The following is an 11220-nucleotide window of genomic DNA, read 5'->3' as shown; positions in this document are numbered from 1 at the left end:
GGAAGAGCTTGATCCTGTTATGAGTTTATGTGATACCTGAAACGCTTGCAACTAAACAAAGGAGGATGATAGCAGTGTAATTTTTACTTTAGAACAGATGAAACCTTAGAAAAGTAAATAGTGCCATGATGTCTCGCATTCAGGGTATGGCAAAGGTGAGCTGTTTGTGGATGAACACACTAACACAAGCTGGTGTATTAAGGAAAATTGTGGATTGTGAGTCAGGCAACATAAAATTCAAAGGCTGTGCTTCAGGGAGGCTTTACATGTTTTGATTTTCTGTCTTATGTGGTGTCTTTCCCAAAAGACAAGCTCCCTGTGTACCTGGAATTCTTAAGCGATTGTTCACAGCTGCTTCTTAGCAAAAGATACAAGAGGAGGAAAAAGTGTGTCCAAGGGAAAATGTATTAAAATTCATAAGTAGCTTTAATGAGGAACTGGATAATCAGTTCTGTTTCTGGCTCTGCTCCCCGATTTCTGTGTCTTGGTTTCCTTGTCTCTTGAAATGCAAATAATGCTCTGTGAGTTCATAAGGTCATTGCTTAATTCATTTATGTTTATAAAAATGTCTTGAGATCTTCTGGCACCATCCACACACATTGCATTTGATTGCTTAATAAGAGTTTATGCTAACTTGACACCATGTTCTCTTTCCTCCAATGGGGATGTGGTTTGGTCTTGCAGAAACGAACAGAATGGGGTTTTTTGTTTGTTTCTTTTTGTTCTTTGCAATGGAAATTTTGAAGTGGAGAGAACTGTGTAGATGCCTTAGTGTCAGGGCAAGAACGTTTCCTTGATTTGGGGAAAATACTTCTTCCTTATGCTCTGAGCGGTGGCTACCTCAGTATTTCTGGGTTGCTATGGCTGCGGAAAGTATTTTCATTTTGGCCTTTTTTGTACTCTGGAGGTTCCTCCTGCTGCTCCCCAGCGGAGGAGAGTCCAAGTGCCTGCTTGCACAGGGAGCGAGTGACACCTAGTGTTATCCCTGCTCGGATCCAGTGCTCTGGGGACCGCAGGGCGGTGGAGCTGGGATGTGACCAGGTTGAACAAAATGCCTGTTTATAGTGAAAAGGAGAGACCAGTTCTTTCCTGGAACATTGTTTGCTGTAACATCTCCTTTCCTGCTTCTGGCTGCAGTGTGAGGATACCTGACGTCTTCAGACTTCTCATTTTGCTCCAAACTGTAGTTGTTGTTTTGATTCTCTTCTCTCTAAACCCCATCAACAAAGGCAAATTGCGTGTTATCCCATAAAATCTGTTTGTGCATAAGGAGAAATCTTAATACAGACCATAGATGTTTCAAATATATCAAATAAATATTTAATGAAACATGACTAAAAGTGGTTCATAATGTAGTATGGAGCAGCATGTTCCACTGGGGAATGTAAGAATAACCAAGAAGAGAGTTGAGAAACAATTCAACCTGCAATTACGCACACTAAAACCATCCTTAAAAGCAAATTTATAATTCACCTTAAATCCATCAGTCTACTGCCTGACAGGTGGGATTATAGCTTTCTTCAAAGTTTTGGGAAACACTTTAAAATCACATTTATATACTGGTTCTACTGGGGAAAACAAGCCCTCTGCAGCTTCGGCGCAAACGTTCAAATGACTCGCTTGATTTTCCTCTGAGAGAATATTTTTCAAAACTTATATGACTCTTCTTGTTCCTTCCCCATCTACTCCAGATATCTCTATAGGAAAGATAAAGAGGAAGGAAAACTGAAAGAGGAGAAAAAAATCCTTCCAGCATCTTTTTGAATCGCGATGTTTACGAACACCCATTTGTTGTTCAGTTTTCTGTCAAGTGCCTAAACGTAGCTCAGCTGGCACAAAACACTAGATCACGCAAGAAGGCAATCAAAGCAGCACACACTGTTCCTCAGTTGCATTTAACTGGGAAGTGCTAGACAATGTCTTGGTGTTTAGATGTTTCCCATTAAAATATATCATAAGTGTCTGTTATCATAACACAACGTACTCTGAATTTGTGTTTTTTACACCTGATGTTGATGGAAAGGGGCATGAGGTAGGCAGTGGCTGCAGTAACTGGGAGTGGAGCTTTGTGACCTGCATAGCGTTGGACCGAATGCAGCCTGCTGTGACTGTGGCCAAAGCTTGTTCCCTGTGAGGGCCATTTAATGGTTGAACTGTTGTGAGCTGGTCATCTCAGCACATTTCTTACTGCACACCTCGAGTCTGCATCCATTAGGACTGCCTCTTCTTTTTTTCTTTTTTTTTTCCCCTTTTTTAAAATTTTTTCCTCAGCAGAGAAGCCTGTGTTTTAAATTAGGCAACGTGCAACCCTGGTGTCCCTTAATGCCATGGCATGGTCCTGTGCTCTGCTAGGAAAATACTGTATAGCCAGAACTGTTTCATTTCTTCCGTGGTTTTGTACAGTGGAAGATGGTTAAGCTTGGTCCTTTGCATGAGATGCGGTTTTCGGAGAGATCATTGTTACAGTAGTTCTCTGTATGTGTCCTTCCTATTAATTTGGTCACTGAGAGGTAAGAGATTTAAAACAGTGGAACGGCTATGCAGAGGAGCAACCTTTCAGGGTTTGTATAGCATTTGTAAGATAAATGCACATTTAGGGTAATTTTGCAACCTGGATTATTAACCCAGTTTCCTTTGCCAAAGAAAACAGTTTAAGGTTCTGCTCACAAGGACCTTTGGGCTATTAGCTTTGACAGAGTGTGTTCAGCAAATCACAGCTGCCAATCAAGCTAATTGGCAACGAATAGTAAATGATTGAATGAAACTGTTTGAAAAAGGTTCTCACTGCTAACTGCAAAGCAGAGAGCTGACTGGATCTTACAGTGGCAGCCCGCTGTTATCATTCTCACCAGCAGCAGTAAATCCTTTCCAATCCTTCCTTAAAACACTTCATCCATGTAGGCTGTCAACATTAATCCACCAATGAAAAAAAAATATGGATATAGAAAGAAGCGTTGCTTTAGGAATAGATCTGTAGTTTTTGCACCCCTTTGAAATGACCTTCCAGCCATTTGGGGCGTATTTGCTTCAGAAAATATGTCTTTTGAGCAAGATTTTATCTTCCTCGGTTTTGTGTTGTGCCAAGCAACTTTATGGCGTTCAACAAATAGGTAGTGACATGTCTGCCCAGAGTGGTTACGTCATGGGTCAGGATCTAAATGCCAGAAATGAAATCTGTGAAACCTCGGGCTGCCATCAGCCATGCCTCCCCCTCTGAAAGGGGGGATTTGTTGCTCCTACCCAGTGAAACTGGGGGCCTGCATTTCGGCAGATTCTCAAGCATCTGATTGTGGCGTATCCTTCCTTTTATGTTCATTCTTGTTTCTTTTCTTATCTGTACTTTTTATTTCATGTTATCTTTTTTCTGTTAGGAACAAGCACATTTTTCTTTTTCAACTCCTGAGTGGTCCTGTGAGAGGCCCTTCACAAAAGGGATATGGATTTTCTTGCCCCAGAAAGCTCCGTTAGAATAAGAATGATAAAAATACATATTTTTAAAATCCTACAAAAAACCCCAACGTTCCTAACTCCCTGGCATTGTGATGTGGCTGCAGGGAAAAATTACCTTGAAGGAACTGTGGCTTATGTTGTCACTCTGCAGTTCGACACAAAAAGTTGTGTCCTCATACAAAAATGTGTTCCTCCTTTGTGCACGCTGTCCTTGCCAAAGCTTTACTATTGTTCTGCAGGAGGATACCATGGAGGTGGAAGAGTTCTTGAAAGAAGCCGCAGTAATGAAGGAGATCAAGCATCCGAACTTGGTGCAATTATTAGGTAAGTGATAAATACCAAGCAGAGGGATTTGAACTAAACCCTTATGCAGTGGTATGGATGTTAAGGAGCAGATAAGCTGCTTACCATACCAAGGCTTTAAATACAGACACTTATTGTCTGGCAAAATTCACAATTTGTACCACTAATTCATGATTTTTAATGATCTCGTCTCCCTAATGTTTGAGTTTCCAGAGCCTGAAGCAGGAAATTAAAACCCTCTGTTAACCAATTCCAAGCAGAACTCATTCTTTCTGTGAGCCCCGTATTTGTACCTTCTAGAGGTATAAATTTCCATAGAGGACAAAACCTGAAGATTCACTGATATTCTCCAACATTCATTGTAAATTTTATGTTGGTCCCTAGGGGTGTGCACACGGGAACCTCCTTTCTACATCATTACGGAGTTCATGACATATGGGAATCTGTTGGATTATCTGCGTGAGTGTAACCGGCAGGAGGTGAATGCTGTGGTGCTACTGTACATGGCAACTCAGATCTCCTCAGCCATGGAGTACCTGGAGAAGAAAAACTTCATTCACAGGTAGGAAGGACAGTGAGCACCCCTGAATCTCGAGCGCAAAACACCCCTTGATTTATTTTCCTGCCTTTCAGATTATCGTGGCATTGACTCAGATGCAGTTGGTGTCCTATATTTAACGCACTAGTGCATTGTATTCTGATACTGTACATTAGCCTGTCTATAGGATGGTCTTCTAATAATTTTTTCTTTCAGTGTTTTGCCTTACCTTTGAAGTAGATGCAGGTGAAAGACATATCAGTACTTTTATATTTTGGACAAGAGCCTTAAACGTAAACGCTTCCCAAAGTAACACGCTCTTAACAGACCAGATAAGCTACTGCTCTTCCTTGATTCTAACAGCCATTAAAAACTGCTGCAGTTGACGCTGCTGGATGCGTGCAGGTGCTCACAGCAAAGCCACCCTCTTAGTGCCTTCTTATCCCATGTTCTTTCTTGTTTCACTTTTTTTTTTTCTGTCTTCTGTAGGGATTGTTTCCCACTATTGTCCAGATTGCGTATTCACTTTAATAAGCATCTCTGCAGTCTTAAAAGTCTCAGAGACTCTGACCTTTAAGTGTGCTGCAATTATGGCTAGCGCTTTGCATTCTTCATCTGTAGAAATGGCCTCCTAGCAATATAATGACACATCCTGGGCGAAGGTCTGAGAGTCGCTGAGCTTTATGCAAGATGCTCTCTGTGCCATAGCGCGACCTTTCCTGCCCAATTAACTGGAATATGAAATTAGCACATGTTTTTTCATAGAGACAAATATGAAGATCGTGTGTAAAGTTCTAGGTACTCCTCTAAGTCATGCATTGCCTTTGCTGCCTGAAAGGCCTGTTTAAATGCTTCTGTCAGTCAATAAAGTGAACGGTGACGCTGCAAATTAAAATTTCCAGCCTTTGATTTGCTCTGTTGAAAGTATTTCATTCCTTCAGCCTGTAGGAAGTGAACTTCAAGAACTGCTTTGTGTGAATCCCATTTGCCTGTTCTCCCGTTCATTTCATTTCCTCTTATTTCTGATGACCCATTTATCTAAAATAAATAGTAGCGTTTTTCCTTATCAGCCACCCCCATACCCACCTACTCAATTATTTTAAGAGTGTTGTCACAATTCACATCCATGGATTCAAATGCTGCGCTGTGACCTCATTTAATGAATCAGGAAGGAGGAGGAATTTGATTATGAAGAGGAGCTTTTATTTAGACACACATTGTAGTAATCAGCATTGATAAGAAGGTATATACAAAAACACTGTGAAAATTTAATGGGCATCTAGTAAGACTGACTTTTTTTAAAATTTATTCTGATTGAGCAGAACAAGCAAAAGAAAACAGCAGTGTCTGCCTCATATCTAAAGATCTCACTCAAGCTTTCTGGTAGAATCAGTTTTTGGTTCAATGTGACGTAATCTGGAAAAGTGTTTTTAATGAAACCTAATATTAGGAGAAATGTACTTCTGTGCTTTACATTTTTATACTCATGAAGCATTTCCGAGGGTGCTAACAGCATGTACAGGCCAGGGAAGTAGCAAATGCAACGCGCACATCTCTCACCTGCCAGGGTGGAGGCAGGTGAAAAAATGTGGAGGAAAAGCTTAATCTGCTTATTGCCCAGACCTTTAAAAATGTAAGCACTGATAGCAGAGGCTAAAACAGGTTTGAAAAGGCCAAAACATGGTATGAAAAAGTTGTGTGGTAAAATGTGGTATGCTTGGGAGGGAGAAGAGCATAGCTGGGAGCTAAACGTGGTGCTTGAGCAAGGACTGGAAAAGGAGTTCTGGAGAGCGACTGGTGTTGGCTGGGGTGACCGAAGTGCTAGAGAGGTGGGCAAGAAGTGAGGCATTGAGACTTTGTTTATTCAGTGCTCATCCTCAGCTATTGATAACTTGAGCACTGACATTTCTTTAAATTATTTTTATCCTGAGGGTGGCAGCTTTTATTGAAAGTGAGGGGGCTTCTTGAAGCTTTCACTTCAAATTAAAAAAAAAAAAAAAAGTTTGGATTACAGTCTTACAAAGCTGGAATGAAAAATAACTTTCCCTCTTACATGTATGCATATAACTACATAATTTCTGTGTAATACTCTGATCAAAATAATCACACAAGCAAGCCCAGGTTTCTTCGGGAACAGCAGGTTTCCTTGCTATTGCTAAAAGTGAGATGGTAAAGACTTCTCATTGCCTATTTTTGTTCTTGTTTTTAGGGACCTTGCTGCCAGAAACTGCCTTGTAGGGGAGAACCACTTGGTGAAGGTGGCAGACTTTGGCCTGAGCAGGCTAATGACAGGCGACACATACACTGCCCACGCCGGAGCAAAATTCCCCATCAAGTGGACTGCACCAGAAAGCCTGGCCTACAACAAGTTCTCCATTAAATCTGACGTCTGGGGTAAGAATTTGCATGTATGAATTAATGCAGATTATAGTCTTCTTTTCCAGGGCTGTGAAATGAGGACATTGTTAAACATTTCAGGAGGGAGCGCATTCCCTGGTTTGAGCCATATTGTTCTATGAGCTTGTCAGAGTGCAGGAACTAATCTCTGCTAAGTCAGTCTTTCAGTGGGGCACTGAGGATGCCGACCTGACTTTATATGTTTGAATCGTTGGCAAGTATGAAAATAAAGGATATTGCAGTGTTTCTAGAAATGTACGAAATGGGGCTGGGGGGCACTGATACTACTGCCTTGATAGAGTTGTGGCACAGGACTTTGAAGCGATATATTGTTACATAGCCAGGAACTTTCTAACTACTCCAAGGAGGAAAGTGAGAATCTGGTTCATTTTATGTTAAAAAAAAAAAAAAAATGTGTGTATCTGTCTAGTGATAGCTCCAAGCTCGTCTTTATGCATTTTAAAAGAATAATCTTTGGAATGAGATGAGGAGAAACAGAGGGAAAATTTGATGACAAATGGTTATTGAAGAGCCCTGAGGTGTTGGTGATAAGAGTAGGCTTAGCTAAATGGAGCTACATTCTATCAAATCTGACCGCAGAAAATCTCATTGTACTTTTTATCAGCCTTTCTTTGGGTTTTATATCTCTGCCATAGCTGTTGGTCAAATTCTCAAAAGTGCCCAGTGACATGAGATAGAAGTTCGTGGGAAGTGGTCCCAAAGGCACTTGGAAAATGTTATCCCGAGTGTCTTCTATATATAAAACAACAGATAGTAGTGAATCAGTGATGAAGTTTTCTGGAGTTTTGGGGAAACTGTGCAGAGAAAGGCTTTATTTTGAAGAAACTTTTAGGTAGATGGCTGGTACAAAATGTTTTCTAGATGGGGGAGGAAAAACCCAAAACAGCCTCCCAAGGAGCATGTGATTGCTGACCAAGGTGTTTCTTCTGCTTTGGACTTGCACATGGTGGTGTTGGCTGCTGCCGGGTATCTGCCACAGTCTCAAGGATGCTGCTGTATCGCGGTGGTGGCTGCAGGACCCCTGCTGCATTTAAATAGAGTACTCGGGGAGGAAAGATCCAAGAGGAGTATTGGGTATCTTTAATTAGGGTTAGCGTAACCTTGTGTAGTGAGAGTCAAGGCAGTGGACTTTGGGATCTGATTAGAGTAAGCCGTCCGTCCCTGGAGGCCACTGCTGCTGCTAGGCATGCCAGAGTTTAGATGCTTTCACCTCACTGCCTCAAGACAGCAATCAAAGAAAATTGTGCACAGAAATGTCTAATGTAAATTGCCCTTGGTGGTGTTACCATGTAATGTGATGTGATTTCCTTACTTATGCAGAATTGTAATCACTTTCTCTTCAGGTTAAGAACAGAATAGGGTGACTGAACTAATTACATGCAGGTTGTTGAACCGGTGTTGAGTCTATTCTGTGTGCCCGACTCCTGGGTTAGCTGCCTGACCCTGGTGCTGACCTGCATCCCCACCGACTTCGGGACTTGAATGCCTCGCCTGTTTCAAGACCTTTTTTGTGCTCTCCCTTTTCCTGTTCAGCTTTCCCTGTGACCAAAATGTCTCGCCCTCACCCTGTCTTGCTGATAGCAACTGCTGAAACTTCCCACTGCCTCCCAGGTTTCCCCATGCTGCAGCTAAACAAGGGCACCCCAAAAACACTAAGCTATTAAAATGTGCAAGTCCTCTAGGGAGAGGTTGCAGATGAGAGGAGCTGTCAAATTGAGGGAGAGACTGCAGTGCAGCAGTGAAATGGTTTCAGCTAATCCACTGTGAAGTCTCTTAATTGTGCCTTTAATAGGACTTGAAGGATCTCAAGGCGTTCAGGTTTGAGACAACTGATACGTTCAAAATTAGTCTAATTCTACCCTGTCATATCGCAGGAGACTTGTCTCTGCTGACGAAGAGGCTTGTTACGCTTCTTTAACATCTAAGCTGCTGCTGAGCATGGGATCTGAGCCACCCAGAGCTGGTTTAAGTGTGCAGCACTGTTTAGTGACTACTCCCACTAAGCATCCTCTCAAATTTAAGATGAAAACAAAGCTTACTGGTTTTTCTCCTTTTTTTTTTTTTTTTTTCCCCCTCCACTGCAGCCTTTGGCGTTCTGCTGTGGGAAATTGCGACCTACGGCATGTCCCCTTACCCTGGGATTGACCTGTCTCAAGTCTATGAGCTGCTGGAGAAAGACTACCGCATGGAGCGCCCCGAAGGCTGTCCTGAGAAAGTTTATGAGCTCATGAGAGCATGTAAGTGTTCCTCAGCCCTGCAAATGCTGCTTTTTAGCTCTGCAGAGGTGCAGTAAAAGTGCCAGGATCAGGCCACCTACAGCAAGGCATGAGAAACCCCCTGCTAGTTCCAGTGAAGATGCAGTGCTGTGTAGAAGTGCTTGGTTAAAACTGCTTTCCCCAGAGGATGAACACGCTATGAAACCAGCTGTTCATCTCTACTGGGAGCACATAGGCCTGGGAGAGAGACTTGTTCAGCTCAATGTTTTCTTTGTCTCCTTTTTCATGATAATCTAAAGAAAAGCTTGTGCTCTAAGGATGAAGCAGGAGCTTCATTAGGCTTCTTAAGGGACTGACTGTTACTCTTCCACTCTGGCCTTTTGGTACGTGACTTACAGTGTGATACATTTTTTTTTCCGGCATTACTTTGGCTCGGTGGTGGTTGCAGATACCCAGCACCCTTCAAATGAGGTTTCCATGTCATTATTCTATCTCACCCGTTTTTTAAAAAAGGAACTGTGATAGCTAGCTCCTCCTGGTGTGCTGTACTGAATGTCTAATGCTGGCGGGAAGTGTTGAGTGGTGGTGTTTTTTCAGGCTGGCAGTGGAGCCCTTCCGATAGACCGTCCTTTGCTGAGATCCATCAGGCCTTTGAAACGATGTTTCAGGAATCCAGCATATCGGATGGTAGGTCTGGGTCCCTCTTGGGGCGGCAATTCCAGGGATGGGAAAAGGGCCAACTGCATCCTTAACTCTGCACATTTTTCATAGGCTGCTCTGCAGTGAAACTCAGTCCTAGGTTATACTGCCTGGTGTAAACGGCGTAGAAAGCAGAGATGCGTTTACATGTGGGCTTTTTCTGTGTATGGGTATGTGTCTGATTTTAAAGGGCCAAACAGCTGAACAACCTCAAGGAACCTCTACTTTGTGTCGTTCGCTTTTCTTTTGCGCTATTAACTCTGAACAGCACAATAGTTTTTTATCTTCTGTTGACTGTAGTGATTTTCTTCTGTGCATTGCAGAGGTGGAGAAGGAATTGGGAAAGAAGGGCATGAGGAGTGTAGTGAGTAATTTCCTCCAGGCCCCAGAGTTACCAACCAAAACACGAACATCAAGGAGAGCTGCTGAAAGCAAAGATGCCAACGAGGGCTTGGAGACTACACATGCTCGAGGCCAGGGAGAATGCGGTAGGTTTTAATTAAAGTCATTATTCCTTCAGGAAATACAGAGGAAAACAAAATACATGTCCAGCTCCAGGTCTTCACCTAGGAAAAGCTGTGTCTAATAACAGGTGCCATCTTTCTGTACCAGTGTTGTGTTTCTGGGTGACAGGCTGCTGAGTTTGCTTTCCTGGGTTCAGAACTCCATTTATTATTTTTTGCAAAGGTAGGTTGTTAATCTTGGGAGAGCAGATACACACACACACACACACACACACACACAGAGCAGCTGGGAGTGTGAATCCTTAACTGGCTGGGGGATTGGCGCTATACCTGCCGTTGCTTAGAGAAGCCCTAGGAGTTCTTTTAACTTAATGGCTGTTGCCTGTAGCTCCCTATAGACCAGAGCCTGAGCACGGAGCTCTCTGATCATATCCTCTTCCCATTCCCTGGTAGGAGCTATCAGTGGGATCTCCCACTGCATCCGAGTGCTGGGTAATCTGCTGTTCAAGCCACTTTACACTACCAAACTGCATAATTTAAAGCAGGACAATTGCTTGGGTTTAGCAAGCCCCATAAGGGAGGTTTCTTCACTGTTCCATCCTACCAGCTTTGTGCTTGTGGCACTGAAGAGTATTACTCTTGGCAGGTACCAAATATAATTTCAGCAAGGGACAAAGAGGTATTTACAGAATCTTCCATGAAATTAAACTCTCTTTCAATCAGTTTCTTCAACAACTTACTTTGCATTCTGAGGTAATAAAAGCAGTGGTAAAACACTGAACATATACAGTACATTTGTATCTAGTTCATTTGAAAAATAATAAGGTAAAACAAAATACAGTGTTTTTTTCCAGCTCCTGTTGAGGGTGCCTTCTCTAACCATTAATGTGACTGACCTTTCTTGTGTAATGTCAAATTCACTTAGTAGTACATGTTTCAATAGCAGACGTACGTACAAAAACAAAAAAGGGAAAAAACAAAACGGGGAAAAAAGAGAGGATGTAGAATGTTGGAAAAAGAAAGTATCAGTGACTTCGAAAGGAAGGTTATTTACCATAGATAGGAAATATAATTGCCTAGTATTACAAGCTTTGAAGTAAAATATCTTCATTTAAATACTTAAGGGCTTTGA

At 42.2% G+C, this 11220-nt stretch overlaps 1 protein-coding gene across 1 annotated transcript in view; it reads left to right on the top strand.

Annotated features, from left to right (window-relative positions):
- The window catches only part of ABL1 (ABL proto-oncogene 1, non-receptor tyrosine kinase), an 85878-nt gene that overhangs the window by 69544 nt on the left and 5114 nt on the right, over positions 1-11220 (top strand). Inside the window, exons 5-10 of the mRNA XM_009322082.1 lie at positions 3690-3774; positions 4138-4315; positions 6501-6685; positions 8794-8946; positions 9523-9612; positions 9948-10112. Coding sequence (XP_009320357.1) covers positions 3690-3774; positions 4138-4315; positions 6501-6685; positions 8794-8946; positions 9523-9612; positions 9948-10112 — 856 coding nt within the window. The remainder of the gene's footprint in view (positions 1-3689; positions 3775-4137; positions 4316-6500; positions 6686-8793; positions 8947-9522; positions 9613-9947; positions 10113-11220) is intronic.

Source organism: Pygoscelis adeliae, unplaced genomic scaffold (genome assembly GCF_000699105.1).
Source record: "Pygoscelis adeliae isolate BGI_AS28 unplaced genomic scaffold, ASM69910v1 Scaffold114, whole genome shotgun sequence".
Taxonomy (NCBI): Eukaryota; Metazoa; Chordata; class Aves; order Sphenisciformes; family Spheniscidae; genus Pygoscelis; species Pygoscelis adeliae.
Note: the sequence above shows the minus strand (reverse complement) of the source record. Positions and strands in the feature narration are given on the sequence as shown.